General features: G+C 43.5%; 1 protein-coding gene and 1 long non-coding RNA gene across 2 annotated transcripts in view; both read left to right on the top strand.

Annotated features, from left to right (window-relative positions):
* Window positions 1–1,474: 1,474 nt before the first annotated feature.
* The window catches only part of kynu (kynureninase), a 29,823-nt gene continuing 11,331 nt past the window's right edge, over window positions 1,475–19,966 (top strand). The window contains exons 1-2 of the mRNA XM_039793267.1: window positions 1,475–1,556; window positions 6,957–7,158. Of these exons, the coding sequence (XP_039649201.1) occupies window positions 1,475–1,556; window positions 6,957–7,158 (284 nt within the window). The remainder of the gene's footprint in view (window positions 1,557–6,956; window positions 7,159–19,966) is intronic.
* LOC120554383 lies at window positions 3,358–5,645 on the top strand. Its single transcript, XR_005638391.1, has 2 exons — window positions 3,358–3,420; window positions 5,555–5,645. It is a non-coding gene; the product is annotated as an uncharacterized LOC120554383 (long non-coding RNA).

Here is a 19,966-nt window from a genome sequence, read left to right as displayed (position 1 = left end):
AAAGGGTCAAAAACAGTTGAAATATTTTCCAGATTGGTCAGGGCCGCCTCTGGCCCGACCTTTGACCTTTGACCCTTGACCCTTCCTCACCTTTAGTCTGCTGGCGTGGCAGCCGAGGTCGGGAGAGTCGATGAAGCCGAGGCCGAAGACTCGAACGTTGCGACAGTTGAAGGCTCGGATGTCACACAGACCGCCATTCTCCAAATCTGTTACCTCTACTGGCTGGCCTATCAGAGGAGAGCATTCATTACAGCAGATAATCAAAATACAGATTATTACTTATACTTACTTATTACTTATACTTATGAGCTGTGTTATTCCCTACATATTGTTTATTAAATAGTGAACTATATAGGGAATGACCAAACCAGATTTCAGACACTCGCTGAACATTTCTAACCATCGTAGCGTCAGTAGATGCTCCGACAGAGGCATCATGTAAAGAAAGCGAGCACTCCTCTTCTGCGAGGAGAATAGTAAAAGGTTGTATTTTATATATGTTGCATGTAACATTTCTGGAAATGATTTCCTTTCCTTTGTTTTAAACTCAACAAGCAGTTTGTTGTATTTTAGCAGAACACTGAAAGCAGCAGAACTGAGAACGCTTCAGTATCTGTTTATTTATCGCAAGGTATATAGTTATCGCGATATTCAACATCACCCATATTTCCCTCATACCGCGCAACCCTAGTAAAGACATACAGTAATAATTGACCTGCTGAACCCGTTAAGGGTCAGAACAGCAGACACTCACTGATGGCCAGGCTGCAGTCGTAGAAGCTGTGGCTGGGATCGCACTGGCAACCCCACTCCGTACACTCTCCGTTTCCATTGCAAAAGTTGGGGCAGCGCAGCGCCGTCACCACCTCCTTGGACGTTCCCGGCGGACCAGCCACCTCCGAGGCTCTCCGGGTCCGGTTCTCCAACAGCCTCTTCTCGCACTCGTTCTCCAGGTACGGCAGCAGCGCCTCCTCCCAGCCCAGGTCGTCTTTGAGCTGCAAGTCCAGCATGCAGAGGTCCACCGCCTCATCCAGGCGCCGTCCCAGCAGCCCGCGGCACACCACGCCGACAGTGGAGTTGGCCAAGGCTATCTGGCACACTTCCAGAGCTTTGGCCGAGGTCAGGCCACTGGGTGTGGGCCAGCGGGGTCCCGCCGCCGGCCGGGCCTCTGCCGAGTGGTCCTCAGGGAAGAAGTAGGCAAAGTTCTCCAGATCGGCTGCACTGAGGCTCTGAGCGGTGAAGACAGGCTGGAAATCAGACAGCGCCTGTCTCTGCGGCCTGGAGAGCAGAAGATCCTCCCGGAACCCGCTGTCTGGTTCGAGATCGCCGTCGCTGTTTGGATAGTTCTCGCTGTGAAACCAAAGGTGCCTCCGCTCCAGAGGATGGCTGTTGAAGGCAGACGTATCCAGGATGCTTTCCTCTCTCTCTGGACTCTTGATGTATTCCACCGTTGTGTCCATCGAGGGGAACACAGATGTGTAATCCACGTTATCGTATGATGTGCAGTCGGAGTGAGCGGAAGGACTGTACAAGTTCTTCATCGCTCGGCCGGCGTGGTGAGAAGCGCTGTATCCTTTCTGGCAGGCGCAGAAAGGCCTCCGGACCTCCTGCGTCGTCCCAGGAGGGGTCCTGTCAAATAAACTCTCCCCGGGAGCTATCCTAACACACACACGCACGCACGCACACGCACACACACACAGAAAGGACCACCACAGAAACAATTAGCTCAGGTTGCGTCCCCCACTAACATGTTATTAAGTAGCCAAGACAGTGTGAAATTGTTTAGTACCTCCGAAATCTTATTATGAAGCCAATAGTATACGCGTTGCATACTATTTCCGGTGAAATATTAAAGTAAGCAAACCACTGGACCCTACACCGGCATAAGAATCTCACAATGTAATGTGGTAGTAACAACAACATTCGAAACGGACAGAAACTAAGGCAGCTCTGCAACGTCAACACGCTTTGATTTACAATGATAAATATAAAAATCGGTAGTTTTGTCACCTGTTGGTCTAGTTGCTAACCTTTTTCAGTAATTTAAGCCAAACCAAGTCATGATAGAGCTACAGTTTTGCAGTAAAAGCTCTGTGACTGACCTCCAGTATTCTATGAAGCGCTGCAGGCTGATTGGATCAGGAGCCCGTCAGGCGCGGGCCCGGGGCCGCGCCTCGGAGCCCCCAGTCGGGCGGGGCCGTCGTCGCAGCGTTGATGGTGCAGGGGCCGCGAACGTAGGACGGCCGATATGCGTGTTGTTGAACATCGCGGTAAATAAAAGCGGAGGGTAAAGATCAACTAGGCCAAGGGGAAGACAGGTAGGAAAACGCGAGCAGCTAACATTAACAACTGAACATTTAGATTCTGAAAGAGATGTGCATTCTTGAAATGTATAAGATTTAGATTTGATTACATCCTTCATGCAACAGTCAGGGTGTTGTTCAACCAGGAACGCAGCCAATGATGTAGGGCTACACGATATGAGGAAAATATGCAGTAATGTTGTTGAATATTGCAATAAATAAATAGATATTGAAGATAATTTTTTGGGCAAGGGGGAAGACATGCAGGAAAACGCTTTGAGCGTCTAACATTTAATTTTTCTGCATTCTGGTGAATTCTTCTGCAACAATTTATATTGCAAATGTCTTTGTTTATGGAAAGGAAATTATAATAGTTTTTTGGGGTGGCCTGCACTGGCCAGTTTTGATTATTGGGGGGGTTGTAACTCCCCCATCCCCCTTGTAAATTACGCCTATGACCTGGGCGCCGAATACGTATTTGTTAAAGTGTTCTCAGTTCTGCTGCTTTCACTATTCTGCCAAGAACAACAAACTGCTTGTTGAATTTAAAACAAATGAAAGGAAATCGTTTCCAACGTTCTTTTATTGAAGAAATTGAACATTGAATTGAATATTAAAGGCACTAAAAAAAGAATTACAATTACATTTTTACAGTTTTCTACGGATATTTTCTTTCAACTAACTCTCTGTGTGTCTTCGGCGATATGTCGCAGCCTTTCGCGATACGTTTACTGCGCCAGTTGATATTGCGATGATGATAAAAAAAAAAACTTTATATTGTGCAGCCCTACAATGATTCTTCCTGGGAAGCAAATATTAATTTCCCCAAACAAATATGCACCCGTTTCAAAAGGTTGGGATACCTACGGTGACCTTCTTCCCCTGGTGGGACTCCAGCACCCTGACCCGACTGCCCTCCTCGTCACCGAGGTTCTTCAGGGTCAGCTGTGGCCGGGTTTCCTGTGGCCGGCCATTGCACATGTCGAAGACAGCGATGTCGTTCCCCTCTCGCGCCGCAACGCCGCAGTTGCAGGCGACCGTGTAGTGTCGGCTGCCGCAGTCCCACTGGCGAGAGTGGACCTCGAACTCCCTGACGATGCTCCGGTAAAGAACAAAGGTACCGGTCTGGTGGTTTTCATATCGCCTGCACACAGCAGATTGACAGAAGGACATAAAGATATGTCAATATCTGAGTTAATCTGGTGTTTTATAAGGCCTAACTTTTATACGCCTGCTGATAACTGATTTTAAGAGGTAAATTACTTTCAGGGTTACTTTGGGTTTTTTTCAACCTGGACCCTATTTTCCTGTTTTTGTGTCTAAGTGACTGATGTGAACAACAATCTTTGACATTGGTCCAGTAGTAGGCGAGATGAAACAAGCTACAATGTAAGTTATTGGGCAATTGCGCACCTTCAATTTACATCCACAAAAGTTCTTGTTTTGCCGCTGACAGACTCAGATTATTATTCTAAGTTTCTGACAACATTATGGAAAGGATCCCTACAGAGATAGACCTTTTTGTTAAAGAGTAAGATCCTTTTTTTAAACAAAAACATCTACAAAATTGCTATGCAATGCACCAGACTCCATGTAAATAATCAGGACTTTTCTCATCGTAAAACACACTCATTCAAAGTGGACAGAAACTAAATAAAACTACCAAAAGCCGTCTTGGTTCATCTTTCCACTTTTCCAACAATCACCACTCTGGTTTGGTTGAAATAAACCCTTAATTCACCCATTTACATGTGGAGATATGCTGGCTCTATACATGCTAAAAGTCCTGATTATTTACATGGAGTCTGGTGGAGATATGCTGGCTCTATACACGCTAAAAGTCCTGATTATTTACATGGAGTCTGGTGGAGATATGCTGGCTCTATACACGCTAAAAGTCCTGATTATTTACATGGAGTCTGGTGGAGTTTGTAGATGGTGATTTCGGGGCTGTTTCATGTTAAACTAAACGGATCTTAGTCTTTAACTAAAAGGTCTATCTCCGTAGGGATCCTTTTCATAATGTTGTCAGACACTTAGAATAATAATCTGAGTCTGTCAGCAGCAACAACAGAACTTTTAGTGGACTCTAACTGCTGCTGAACATTAGTCCTGTAGGGTTACATTACAGCCCAGGTCACGGCTGCCGGTTACAACCTTCTTGCTTAATACTGGACCAATTTCAAAGAGTGTTGTTCCCATCAGTCACTAACACACAAAAACATGGGGAAATAGGGTTACCCTTTAAGAGGTAAAGTTACCTGCCATCCAGAGTAATGACGTGCGGGTCAGTCAGAGAGTAGCAGATGGAAGTAGGAACATCCTGGACAGTGACCTGCGGGCAGAGGTCAGAAGAAGAGAATTAGGGGCCCTCCACCCTGTGACCCTGTGACCCCGGGCTTTTTGATGTTTGCTACAGGCCAATCAGAGAGACGATCTGGATGTCTAACACACGTAATAATAGCTTGTTGAGATGCAACTATTGACTATGTAGAGCAGCGCTCTTTAACTCTTGTCGACCATGCAATTTCCTCCCAGGTAAAAAAAGATCATGAAAATTAACCCTTTTTTATGCTTTTTTTTAGGGTTTTGATGCTTTTTTCCGCTTTTTTTCACTACCACCAGAGTCACCACTAACATCGACCTACTGGCTTAACATTTATTTTTTGAAATCATGGTCAGTCAAGCTCATTTATGAAATTACACCTCATTTCTGAGTGAAAAAAAGATGAGATTATGAAAATGTGAGTGTATAATCACAGACTGTGATCTCAAGTTTAGTCAGAACACTGTTAAGAAACCATTTCATTGTTTTTTGAAATGCTATAAAATGTTATAAAACACCCCAAAACACTTGGATGATTATATCACACTGCTGTTATTCTTAATTTAGTTTTGGACCCTGCTGGAATGCCAGAGGCGGGGGCGGAGCCAGACGTTGTAAACATTCGGGGCCAAACCCATGGGGGGGTCCGGGAGGCATGCTCCATTTACAGCAGCTATATAAATGCCTAAAAATCTGTCCATCATTTGGAAAACATGATAGTTGTAACATACTAATTATTTTCAACGTTTGTTGCTTTTTTCCCCAACGTTTTTGTCATCATTTTTTGTCAGGCTGTTGAATTTTTTTTCGACACTTTTTCTCACTTTTTTTGTGACATTTTTCAATCTTTTCACCATGAATGTGAACTACATGAATAATCTATCACTCCATGCAGACCTTGGATTTCATTTCAACTCACTCTCAGAGACGTTGGGACGTAGCTTCTCCAGAGTCGTGGTGCGCTGGGTCCGGGCAAAACACCAATTAGACTCGGCCGGTTTCCATCTCGCGTGAAGTCAATGACGGCGGTTAGAAGAAAGGTCGCTCGGCCGCAGCTGCCTCCGCTGCAGGCGTCAGGCTGGAGCTCCACCTGGCAGGTGGACAGCGCCACGTTTGGGGCCTCGTGTCCCAGGCGGTCTGTGGATGTCAACAAAGCAGTGAGTTAGTGTTAACGGATGGCACGCAGCTGCCTGCGGAGCTGTAATAATGTCTTCCTGAGCCGGCTTTCATGTGATGATGTACAGGGCAAGTCAGAGCATAACAGAAGAACCCAAAACAAGCTGCGGGAAATAGCTCTTCTTCTCTTGTACTCTTGCAGTATGTATATTAGGCCTGGGCGATATGGAGAAAATCAAATATCACGATAATTTTGATCAAATATCGATACTGCAACGATATTGTAGTGTTGACTATTGGTGCTTTCACAAAATATTTACACAATGAGATTTTAGATAAATAATTATCAGTAATGTGGATATAATGACTGAGTGGATAAAGGCAAATAGAACAGTTACAACAGTCTGGTAAGATCAGAAAAGTACATCACTTTACTGTGATGCAGCCTTTAAAACCAGGAAAAGACAACACTTGTGCGATATCCAAAATCTAAGACGATATCTAGTCTCATATCACGATATCGATATAATATCGATATATTTCCCAGCTCTAATGTATATCATATGTTTATACTTTTATGTACTATGCACAAGTACATATACAACATTTGCACATATTATAAAGGGCCCTATTTTAACGATCTAAGCGCACGGCGTGAAGCGCCTGGTGCAGGTGTGTTCAGGGCGTGTCCAAATCCACTTCTGATAGTTTAACGGCGGAAAAAAGTGTCCGTGCGCCGGGCGCCTGGTTCTAAAGGGTTGTACTTAGTGTCTTCATTAATCAGAGGTGTGTTTTGGGCGTAACATGCAATCAACCAATCAGTGTCATCTCCCATTCCCTTTAAAAGCCAGGCGCGTTGTGCAAGATAGGGCCCCTAATGTCATTGTTTATATCTGCTGTCCTGTTTTCTGAGTCTGGAGATAATGTTGATGTTGATAACTCTCAAGTCCAACGTTAAGTCTTAATCTTTGAGCTACCCTCTAAGAAATAAATTACAGAATAAGTTCTGGCAGCTCATTACCCGGACTTTGTCCTGTAAATAAAAACAGAAATGTTTTGTGTAGCCTCAGTAACCGTAACATTTTCTCATACAAAGCTGCATCTTCTGAAATGAACTGTTTGACCTGCGTTTCGTTGCATGTGTGCCTGCACATTGTGTCTCTATAATAAAATGGAATTGAATTGAATGTCAGTATGGTGTTTCCCTGCAGGTCTGACCTGGGTCGTGGACACTGAGAGCCAGATGGAGTCCACACTGGTGGCTGTAAACGGGGCCGTAGCAGGGGACAGGCACCGTGCTGTGCACGCTCACCTCGTGCTCTTTACCGTTCTCCGCTACGTGGAGCGAGTCTGGAGAAAACTGAAGAGAAACAGAGGGAGCAAAGAGCTGTCAGAAAAAGAGGTAGAATGCAGGTCAGTCCATTTTTGTTCCCTAAGGGAGGGGTCTTCAACGTTTTTTAGACCAAGGACCCGTGTCAAACTCAAAGGCCCCTCGCAGACTTTAATCTGGCCTGCATATCAATTTTGGTTCACAATACATTTTGGTCGGCCTAGTTTTTGTAGCTTTTTCCAAAGTTTTTGGGTGCTTTTTTTCTGTAAAGGCTGAGGAACTTTATGTCCACCAATAAAGTGACAAAAAACTTTGGAAAAAGCGACAAAAACTAAACGTTTCTTCAACATCAAATACAAAGTCTGGCACCAACAAAGAGAAAAAAAGAAACCGAATTTTACTTTTTTATTGTAAGGAAGAATCTTTCACTCCAACGTACAAAAACATGTCTTGCAAGTAACGAGTAACGAAGACGCTGAGCGGTAATGTATCCGAGTAAAAGTCAAAGTTTCCAGAGATATAAACAACAAAGTACTGTGTTACATTACAACACTGCCCTCAAATACTCCTTATGTTGGTGTAGAGTTCAAACACAAGAGTGTTTACCTTCAGTCCGGCGTAGAAACCCTCACTTTCTTTGGGAGGAGATCTGCTGTGGCTGGAGTTGGCTCTGAAAGTCGACACACTGCAGGAGAACTGCAGGGAAAACATCACTCTTTAACCCTAAAATCACATGTCTATAAAATAAGTTAAAGACAAAAGGTATGTAGTCCCTCTATCAGGGTTTGATCCCTTAAACTTGAAAGTGACTTTCAAGCAAAAGCTAATTTTAAATATCAACTGAAAATTAAATAATTAAATATTTCTGAGGCTACATTTTTATAGGTCTAGATTTCGGGGGGATGCAGGGGATATTTAGAAGAGGTAGTAATTTGTCCCATAAAAAAATAGACAACTTACTCCCCAAAAGAGGTATAATAGTATAAATAACCGCTCACGTGGCTCAAAACATGTATCCCTCTTACCTCTAAATGTGTTTCCTAACAATTTTAGACACCCCTATACTGGACCGTACCATCCTTACCTTGCAGTGCACTGAATATGCAGATAGTTTTAAACAATACAGGAGAATAATAATAATAATTTCCTTTATATTAAGACATTTGAGCCATTAATTGATGCAGAAAAGACAGAAATTCTAGCAGAAAAATTCAACAGAATGCAGGAAACACACCCCGCAGATTCCAAACCAAAACGGGTTAGAGTGTTTCCAAATGTCTCCGGTTTAGGGGCTCGGAAACATCAGAGCAGGGGGAATGAGAGGGGGAAACACCAGAGCAGGGGGAATGAGAGGGGGAAACGCCAGAGCAGGGGGAATGCAAGGGGGGAACACCAGAGCAGGGGAATGAGAGGTGGAAACGCCAGAGCAGGGGGGAATGAGAGGGGAAACACCAGAGCAGGGGGAATGAGAGGGGGAAACACCAGAGCAGGGGGAATGAGAGGTGGAAACGCCAGAGCAGGGGAAACGCCAGAGCAGGGGGAATGAGAGGGGGAAACACCAGAGCAGGGGGAATGAGAGGGGGAAACACCAGAGCAGGGGGAATGAGAGGGGGGAACGCCAGAGCAGGGGGAATGAGAGGGGGAACACCAGAGCAGGGGGAATGAGAGGGGGAAACGTAGCAGAAGATATTCCTTTTTTTAACCGAAACGTAGCGGTGTAAACATTTTAACTTTTAACTTACTTAGAAATGGAGATGACCTTTGACCCAAGAAAGCTGCCAAATCAACATGTGTTAGAGAAAGGCTCGCTGAGTGAGCCCAGCCCTCTGCAACATGTTCCAGACACAACTAATACAACCCTGGGGTCCAAATATGGACAGTCCGCAGCTGTACGAGAAAATCTAATGACTCAATGTTTCCTGGAGAGAGATCATTTCTCCAGGAAATTTCTGAGGCTGTGCAGCAAAAGATGTGCTGCAAAGAAGTGTGATTATAACAAATAATACTCCCAATACAGGAAAGAAATCAATGTTCTCAGGTTTGTTTAGGCTGAAAGAAACTCCAGTAATGAGCAAGTAAAAGTCTGCAATGTTTTTGTTCCCGTGCGTGTGTGCGTCGGTCCATGTGAAAACAACTTCCCCAGAATTTACTGTGAAGATTTGAATGGAGAGGTTTAAATGGGAAGCATGTGGCTTAAGGCTTTCCCAACCTGCAACTGATTTAACTTCCCCACCCTCCTCTTGTCTTCTCTCAATGGGACATGACACACGTTTGCATCTCTGCCTTTGCTTTGTACGGCTGAACCCAGGCGAAGAGAGGTCGGCTTGATCCCTGGCTTACTTTGCCCACTCGAGGGGTCAAACCCTGCGAAACTTTCCTCACGGTCTGGCTGGAATTACCGTTTCTCCGAGCCTGAAATGAACGCCATCCATCTCCACCACAGAGAAGGGCTTCAGTGTAGATTCCTGCCTGAGCTCGGCCTTCATGCTGTGGCTGATGTGTCTGGCCCAAACCACCTGGAAGCCCAGCGGCTGGTTCCACGGCGGCGGGACGAAGGAGCACCTCAGGTGGACACTGTGGCCGATGAGCTCCGGGGTGATCAGCGGCCGGGACAACAGCGACGGGACGGCAGCTGAAAACACAGACGGCACTGATGTTAGGCTACATTTACATTGCTAGGTTAAACCAAAACGTAGCGGTGTAAATGTAGCCTTAAACAACCCTGCTGAGGATTTCAGTTTGACAATAAAATAATAAAATTGAGATGTTCTGATACCGATACCAGTATCAGAAAAGCCTCCGATACCGCTGTAAATACTGGTATTGTTATCGGCAAGTACTGGAGTTTATGATACCACGTAATTTAGCCCAGAAGAAAATCTACTTTAAAGTAGTTTATTGATGTTCTTTTTCCGTTATGACTGACTGTCAAACTGGATAATAAAAGAAAGTTCTGTGTTTGTTCATGTTTCACAACTAGTTTAACAACAAAGATAGAAATCATATCACATCCACACAAGAATAGTAATATACAGCTGTTAAAACATGATAAATTATATGTTTAATAAGATCACGTGTAGTTTCAGAAGCCAACAGAATGTCTCACCTTTGCATCGACCGTTGACTTCTACCTCACCTGCTGGGCAGAGTCTGGCTCCTACATCTGGAGTAACTGAAACATGACATTTATCAGATTTCTGTCTTTATTACACTATTATGTTGCACAAATATTGTCTGGTATGTTTTTATCAGATTTTATTTAAACTCAAATATCAGTATAGGTATTGGCCTAAAAGAAAACACATTCTCCGATGCTTGGTCAGGTATCTTTGGCATTTGTTATTGACGCAAAAAGTCTCCTTCAGCGTCATATTGAGACGCTCTTGGTCGGGACTCTTGGCGTCACTTTTTGACGCTCTGGGTCGGGACGTACGTTTAACTGACACGGGAAAGATGGTGGGTGGGGTTATATAATTTATGTTTTAGTGACATGTGGAACATGAACCCTGGTCTCCTGGGGGAAAGTCCTGTGTTGTTTGATCCATCGGATTTTCAGTCTTTCATACTACTCTCTACTGTTGTCTCTCTACATACTACTCTCTACTGCTGTTTCTCTATATACTACTCTCTACTGTTGTCTCTCTACATACTACTCTCTACTGTTGTCTCTCTACATACTACTCTCTACTGTTGTCTCTCTACATACTACTCTCTACTGTTGTCTCTTACATACTACTCTCTACTGTTGTCTCTTACATACTACTCTTACTGTTGTCTCTAGACATACTACTCTACTGTTGTCTCTCTACATACTACTCACTTCACTGTTGTCTCTCTACATACTACTCTCTACTGCTGTCTCTCTACATACTACTCTCTACCGTTGTCTCTCTACATACTACTCTCTACTGCTGTCTCTACATACTACTCTCTACTGTTGTCTCTCTACATACTACTCTCTACTGTTGTCTCTCTACATACTACTCTCTACTGTTGTCTCTCTACATACTACTCTCTACTGTTGTCTCTCTACATACTACTCTACTGTTGTCTCTCTACATACTACTCTCTATTGTTGTCTCTCTACATACTACTCTCTACTGTTGTCTCTCTTCATACTACGTGATCTTACAGCACCCTGGTCGAGCTCCTGCTCTGCCCGGTGCGTTCCATACAGAAGCTAAAGGGGGATTTTTGTGTCGGTATCTGACGCTGAGAGACACTGACCAAGGGTTAGTATTTTACGAGTTGGGAGTGAGAACGTGTTGGAGTTTCTGACCTTTTTACTAATAGCTCAAAGCACTTGAAAACATGTCAGGGTCGGCTCCCGTTCTGTTTGGGGCATTGACCCGTCCAGCATGGTCACCTTTGGCGCAGTATCCCATGCACCCCTGCGTTGGCTGCAGGTGGTAGAGCAGGAACTCGCCGCAGTTGCGCACCGTGATGGGGATGCGGAAGAGGCAGCAGTCCTTAGTGCTGCCTTGGAAGAACTGCCAGGTGGCGCAGGCAGAGAGCTGGCGGGTCTCGCCGGGCCGCGGCAGGGAGCTGTCCTTCAGAGACAGCCACACTGGAGCCTGGGTCCCACAGCGGTTCATCTGCAACAGAAACAGTTATTACCTGCAGCCAGTGGGTTATTAATCTCTCCACTTGGACTGAAGGTGCTTATTAAAGCAACCTGCTGGATGTTTGCACAGGCAGATGGTGTTTGACTTTGACAATCAGGGAAGTCAGAGTAGAGACACAGGAGGTAGTACAAACTGTTTTTCGGCAGAGCTCAGCTGCTATTTTTGGCGTCTTACCTCAACGCAGGTGGTCGGCATCTCGGCCGGCTTGTTGTTGATCCTGAACCGGTACCAGCCCGGCGGCAGCGAGTGGTCGCAGATCAGATCCTGGATGGCTGTGTTCTGGATCTCTGTGGAGTCAAAGTCCACGCTGCGGTGCGGGTTACGCAAAGTCCGGTGACCTCCGGGGTAACACTCTGGAGCTGGGATGTGAAGGATAACAAGCATGGTGGAAATGACACACTCATTTAGCAGATGTTATGTGTTTAGGTTGGTAAAAAATCTATGTTTTCCAAATCTAAAATCTCCTTTGTGTTTTTGAGTTCCAGATGTGTCAACTTAATGAAGAGGAAATGAAAGCCGAACAATCTGCGGCTGTGATCAGTCGCGTCTTTATCTTTGACTGAGTCCTGCTGTTTGTCTACCACTGTCAGTGAAATAGGTCAAAGTCGTCAACTGAGGCTTTTCTTAACAAAACCTGAACAAAAAGATCAGGCTGCTTACAACTTCCCTTTTACCCCTGTTTGAGTTTGACTGGGGCGGCCGAGTAAAGCCACATCAGAGAAAACAAACACTCAGGGTATTTAGGATGCCTGAGGACGACAGAGCCTTGAATGGACACAGAGGCTGATCCCAAAGCCTAAACACAGACTGACAGGCTGGTCTTCATGTTGACAGCCTCTTGAAAGCAAATGCTATCGTTTACATGGCCGCCTGTCTGCGTGTAAGCCTTGTCTGGAAACTAAACAACAAGATTTGAGGTCACAGGTTGTTCAAACAAGCAGGGTTTTCAGGCAAAGAAAGACAGTCGGGGGAGACTTTTGGCTGATGGCTAAACTATTCCAATAGGCAGCTTAATGAGTTTACATAGCCAGAGGGGAGTTTAGGATTGTAGGGGGGTGGTGAGTTAATGAAGCGGCCCCCCACCCCCAGGGGGGAGGAGATCCCACTGGGAGGGAGGCCCGCAGCAGCCCAGATGTGCACGGACTCTGCAGGGAATTCTCCAGTTTCTCAGGAAAGCAGATTAATTTGGGGGAGCGTGGTGTTAACACAACTGAGGCTAGGGGTCTTGTTCCCAGAGGGCCCGCCACTCACCAGGAAAAACAAATCACACAGATCAAAGTCACAAGTCTGGATAAGAGGACGAGAATGTAACAAGTTAAACCTGTACTGTCTTATTTTGACTGAGACTTTGATTTGGCACACAGAAATGCCTGGTGTTCCTGTCGCAAAGCTTTGCGAGGACCCACAGCGTTTGATTTTTACGACGGTCTGCCTTAAAGTTTACGACTGCAGGCGTTGATGTGTTGTCGGACGCCCCGGAGACAAAGATATGAGCGAGATGGAGAACGAGGGGACAGAGACAGCAGCTTTGTCCAGGGGCATAGGGTTTGTTTCAACATTGGGGGGGACACACATTATACCCAGGGGGTCGTCCTTCATAAAATTTTGAGCGTCAAACACTATGCGTCTTTAACCTCCAGATGTAGCAATGTAGAGAGTCCTTGTTTTCCGTACGTATTTTCAGCCCCCTGAGAGTGGGTTGTTTTTCATATTTTTTTAAGGCGGACACATCTTCCTCTTCTAAATATTGGGGGGGACATATCCCCTGCAAACCCGAAATGTACGCCTATGGTTTTGTTAAAATAAAAGTCAAAAAAGAGTCTATATCCGAAAGAGAAAGGCATGCTGGGAGATGATGCAGTTTACTGGATGATATTGAGCAACAAGTGTATTATGTTGTGTAATAATGAGTCATTACAGTTTTGTAATCTTGTTCCAATTACCGCTGCATGTTTGTGAGCATTGCTCTCCTGATTATAAGTCTGTTTTTGATTTCTCTTCGTGTTTTTACGGCACTTTTTCTTCTGTGATTCCTGGTTGTTTTTTAGTTTTATTGAGTTCAGTGTGTGAAGAATATTTCAGTGAAGTGACTTCCTCTGCCAAAGTGAGAGTTAGCAAATCAGCTCTATAAGCTAATAATAGCAGATAATAACTGCTGCATCGATTGAGGCACTTTTACAAAACTGAAAATGCATTTGAATCAAAAGTAGACATTCTCTCTGTGAGAGATTTTAAAGGGTAACTTCGGGTTTTATTCAACCTGGACTCTATTTTCTCATGTTTTTGTGTCTAAGTGATTCCTGATGGGAACAACAATCTTTGACATTGGTCCAGTACTAAGCAGTCAGCGAAACCAACTACAATGTACTGACTCACATTGCTCAGATTAATAATACGTGTCTGACAACATTATGGAAAGGATTTCTAAGGAGGTCGACCTTTCTGTTAAAGAGTAAGAAAATGAAATAAAAAAATAAAATCCGCAAAATTGCGATCGCTAAACCCACCTGACTCATTTTAAAACCCACTTCATTGAAAGTCGACAGACTCAACATAAAACTATGAACAGCCGTCTTGGTTCATCTTTCCACTGTTCCAACAATCACCACTCTGGTTTGGTTGAAATAAACCCTTAATTCACCCATTTACATGTGGAGATATGCTGGCTCTATACACGCTAAAAGTCCTGATTATTTACATGGAGTTTGGAGTTTGGTGATGGTGATTTCGGGGCTGTTTCAGGATCTTCCTCTTTAACTAAAAGGTCTATCTCTGTAGGGATCCTTTCCATAATGTTGTCAGACACTTAGAATAATTGTCAGCAGCAACAACAGAACTTTTAGTGGACTCTAACTGATGCTAAACATTAGTCCTGTAGGGTTACATTACAGCCTGGTTCACTGGAGCAGTTAAAATTAGATTGTTGTTCTCATCAGACAATTAGACACAAAAATGGGAAAATAGGGTCCAGGTTGGAAAAAAACCTGAAGTTACCCTTTAACTGTGAGTTTCATGTATCTGTGTCTCAGTATTGTAATGTTCTTGTCTGTGATCTCCCGTCTGTCTCTAAAGGTCCATCTAACCTCTGGACTCTGCTGAGTGATAGGAATGCGGCCTCACAGGCCGAGACACGCAGCTCTGCACTCTCTGCAGCTTTAACAGGCAAGATGTTCCTATTTTTTCTGCATTGTAAAAAAAAATTAAAATAATGATTGAATTATTTAAACGGTACCTGTACCTGTGTTGCATTAGACATCTCCTTTATTTATTGTATGTCCCTGATCATGAAGATAAAAAAGTAGTTTTGTGGGTAAAATTATCTTCTAGGCAGTAGAAGTAGAAAGTGGCATGAAAAGAAGACTCAAGTACCTCAACATTTGGACTTAAGTACAGTACTGGAGTAAATGTACTTAGTTACATTCCACCACTGCTTATAGGTGACACAAAAAGGATTTAGGATTGTCTCAACTTGCCATAAAACGTTTGCCTTGCACCTACCGTGTTGCGCGAGCGCTCCTGATTGCACGAGCCACAGCAATGCGATGCGTAAACATCCAAATGCGCAGCAGTCCATGGCTGCAGCTCCGGGGTTTGAGAGAGATGGAGCAGGCTGCTGGTTTCAGTCTTCGGGTCCCATTGAGAGCAAACTGAACTGGACGTATTCCTGCTGATTGATAATCAGAGAGGAGGCGCTCTGTCGCTGCAGACTGCTGCTTCTCATGGGCGGAGGGCGCAAGATGACCCAAAGAGAGGACGGAGGCAGGGAGAGAGAGAGGGAGGGAAGGAGGAGTCAGCGAGGGAGGGAGGTAAGGATGAGGCAGAGAAGGAGAGAGAGAGGGGAAGGGAAGGAGGAGGCAGATTAGTTTTTACATTTAGGATTGCATAAGTTACGGACTTCCTTTATTTAAATTTTTTATATTGTTACTTTATTTTTTAGATATTTTAATTTTATGTGTATTTTACTTTATCACCTACTTGGTAAAATAGGAAATAGATACTTATTATTTTTCCTGTTTAATTATTATTTGCATAGGCAATATGTGGGGGGTGGTGGGAGCAAAAAACTAAATGTTTGTTGTCAAATATTCGTAAGCAATTGCTGTTCTTTTTTGCAAATAAGATGCGTAAAATAAAGAATTTCATGATTTGTGCTCCAACAACCTTTGGCAGGCACGGAGGTTAGATTTGGGAGATTAAAGAAGTCCCTGTGTCAATTTCCTTGACATATGTCGCTTTTTCTAACATATACAATTTTAATTGTTTTTCTCATTTTTTTTACCTTTAGTGACACTTTTTCCAACGTTTTTGTCTGTTTTTTTTTTTTTTACCTTTAGTGCCTTTTCTGATGTTTTTGTTGCTTTTTTCAACAATTTCCAACATTTTTAGAGGTTTCTAACTTTGTCTGAGAGGATTTTCTATAACAGGCCTAACAGAAAATGTTCTGTATTTTAACTGTAGCTACACACATCATTTCTATTTGTCTAATTACGGGTAAGTCCGGGTAATGAGCTGCTAGAACTTTTTTTTATTATTCACATTATTATTCACACATAACATTTTCTTGCATCGTCTCCAACAATCAACAGAGAACATTAAAAAACACACGCACGCCAACACACACACACACACACACACACACACACACACACACACACACACACACACACACATACACACACACACATTTCTTAGAGTGTATAACGTAGGAAGTCTCCTGAACACCAAGCACTCGGTTCCTTATCTCTTCATGTGACTGTAAACACAGACTGGTTTCAGTGGGAACCCCGCAGAGCGTAAACAGAGAGGCTGAAGTAAATCTCAGGTGCTGGGGGCTACAGAGACCAAACGACATACCTTTCCACTAAATAAAAGAGCTGAGAGCAGCAGCAGGTGTTTCTGCGCTCGCCTTCTCATTCAAACTTCTCTTCAAAACTGTGAGAAAGTCCCAGACCTTCAGTTCATTCAGACTCTGCATGTTTGAACCAAAGCATGATGTTTACCTTTTGCAGAGCAGGGGGAATGAGAGGGGGGGGAACGTAGCAGAAGATATTCCTTTTTAAACCTAAACGTAGTGGTGTAAATGTAGCCTGAGTTTTATGAAACCAAACGATAACTAGAGCGCGCCCCAGCTCTAGCAAGACTCTCAGGATTTCATTCAGATAGGAGAGACAACATTACTTGCCCCCTCCTTTTGATGTTTGTGCCCCTGAGAAACAACAGAGGGCGCGGTTTTTTTTTAGTCCCGCCTCCTGAGCGCTTCCAGATGTCACACGTCCTCCTTTTACTGTGAGAAAAACAAGAACGTGCAAGAGGCATGTCAGCGATTACAGTGCAAACGCAAACATCTTGCAGCCATATTGGCTCTTCTGCACTCTTAAAAAACCCACGAGTCATTTATTTTACACGTCTGCGTGCTTAGCTTAGCAAAACACACAACTTGTGTTTCTTCCCAAACGTGGCGTGTTTTCAACTGCACGTGTTTTGTATGTTTTCTTAACAAATGTTGTGGTGGAAAATGGCTCAAATATGTGCTGTGCAGATATCTTTTAAAATGACACTTTATTTTTAAACAGAGTAAAATAGACTACATTTTATTGTCATTGCACAAGCTTCTGATCTGCTACTGCACTATGAACCCCCCAGACCTCTCAGGTGGTCTGGGACAGGTCTGCTTTCTGTCCCCAGAGTCAGAACTACACAGAGAGAAGCAGCGTTCAGTTTCTATGCTCCACATATGTGGAACTAACTCCCAAAAAACTGCAGGTCCGCCGCAACTCTCAGTTCTTTTAAATCAAGGCTGAAGACCTTTCTTTTTGATGTTGCCTTTATTTAAATAATTGTTCATTTCTTATACTGAAGTGGGACCGGCCCGTTCTGGGAATGGCAAGGATTGCAGGTGGATTATGTGTATAGAGCAACGGCTTATACATTGTCCCATACTAGCAGCCTAAAATCTCGTATTTTATCTGCGTTTATATTTTTAAAAAGGTCCCATGGCATGAAAATGTCACTTTGAGGTTTTTTAACATTAATGTGAGTTGCCTGGCTATGGTCCCCCAGTGGCTAGAAATGGTGATAGGTGTAGGGGATATTATATATGCTATGTTACCAGTGTGTGTAGGGGATATTATATATGCTATGTTACCAGTGTGTGTAGTCCCTGGTTTTCTCCACACATACTTAGAATTAACACCAAAAAGTTCAATCTTGGTCTCATCAGACCAGAGAATCTTATTTCTCATAGTCTGGGACTCCTTCATGTGTTTTTTGACAAACTCTATGCGGGCTTTCATATGTCTTGCACTGAGGAGAGGCTTCCGTCGGGCCACTCTGCCATAAAGCCCCGACTGGTGGAGGGCTGCAGTGATAGTTGACTTTGTGGAACTTTCTCCCATCTCCCTACTGCATCTCTGGAGCTCAGCCACAGTGATCTTTGGGTTCTTCTTTACCTCTCTCACCAAGGCTCTTCTCCCACAATTGCTCAGTTTGGCTGGACGGCCAGGTCTAGGAAGAGTTCTGGTCGTCCCAAACTTCCTCCATTTAAGGATTATGGAGGCCACTGTGCTCTTAGGAACCTTGAGTGCTGCAGAAATTCTTTTGTAACCTTGGCCAGATCTGTGCCTTGCCACAATTCTGTCTCTGAGCTCCTTGGGCAGTTCCTTCGACCTCATGATTCTCATTTGCTCTGACATGCACTGTGAGCTGTAAGGTCTTTTATAGACAGGTGTGTGCCTTTCCTAATCAAGTCCAATCAGTTTAATTAAACACAGCAGGACTCCAATGAAGGAGTAGAACCATCTCAAGGAGGATCAGAAGAAATGGACAGCATGTGAGTTAAATATGAGTGTCACAGCAAAGGGTCTGAATACTTATGACCATGTGATATTTCAGTTTTTCTTTTTGAATAAATTTGCAAAAATTTCTACATTTCTGTTTTTTTCTGTCAAGATGGGGTGCTGAGTGTACATTAATGAGAAATAAAATGAACTTTTTTGATTTTAGCAAATGGCTGCAATGAAACAAAGAGTGAAAAATTTGAAGGGGTCTGAATACTTTCCGTACCCACTGTATATGCTATGTTACCAGTGTGTGTGTAGGGGATATTATATATGCTGTTACCAGTGTGTGTGTAGCGGATATTATATATGCTATGTTACCAGTGTGTGTGTAGGGGATATTATATATGCTATGTTACCAGTGTGTGTGTAGCGGATATTATATATGCTGTTACCAGTGTGTGTGTGTGTGTGTGTGTGTGTGTAGCGGATATTATATATGCTGTTACCAGTGTGTGTGTAGCGGATATTATATATGCTGTTACCAGTGTGTGTGTGTGTGTGTGTGTGTGTGTGTAGCGGATATTATATATGCTGTTACCAGTGTGTGTGTAGGGGATATTATATATGCTATGTTACCAGTGTGTGTGTAGGGGATATTATATATGCTATGTTACCAGTGTGTGTGTAGCGGATATTATATATGCTGTTACCAGTGTGTGTGTAGGGGATATTATATATGCTATGTTACCAGTGTGTGTGTAGCGGATATTATATATGCTGTTACCAGTGTGTGTGTAGCGGATATTATATATGCTATGTTACCAGTGTGTGTGTAGGGGATATTATATATGCTGTTACCAGTGTGTGTGTAGCGGATATTATATATGCTTTGCTGCCATCTAGTGGAATGTTTCCACTGTGCAGCATTAATTAAATTCTGTCAAACTAAAGAGCCTTTAACAGCGGTGGAGAAGGAGTTCAGATCCTTTACTGCAATAGTAGTAAAAATCCTGCGTCCTGTGTGAGTGTGTCATAATGCTTTTCTTCACTAAAGTGGAGATTTATTCCACATATCATTTTTGAAGGTACTCCATATGTGGTATACAGTATTTGTTATCAAGAGATTGCAGTTATGCATAGTGGTGGGCAGATCGAGGCTTCGTGAAACAATGAAACAGTTGAAGCAAATGTTCCAGATTGTGTCGAGGCTTCGAAACAATCCGACCCCGTCTCAGCGAGGACACCTAGTGGTCACTGGCAGGTGTTGATCTGAAACAACCTTGACAACGAGCCATTCAAAAAATATGTGAAGCTTGTAGACTCCTCACTGTGCATAATGTTATTTTGGTCATGAAAAATGAATTAATAAAAGAAATCAAGCCACAATGTCTCACTTTTTTATAGATTTTTATTCCAAAATATTAATTTCTCTGCTGTGGAAGGACTTAGCCTACTTCTTTTTTTACAGATAATTTCTCCAGCCTTTG

The sequence above is a fragment of the Perca fluviatilis genome, chromosome 24, assembly GCF_010015445.1.
Source record: "Perca fluviatilis chromosome 24, GENO_Pfluv_1.0, whole genome shotgun sequence".
NCBI lineage: Eukaryota > Metazoa > Chordata > Actinopteri > Perciformes > Percidae > Perca > Perca fluviatilis.
Note: the sequence above shows the minus strand (reverse complement) of the source record. Positions and strands in the feature narration are given on the sequence as shown.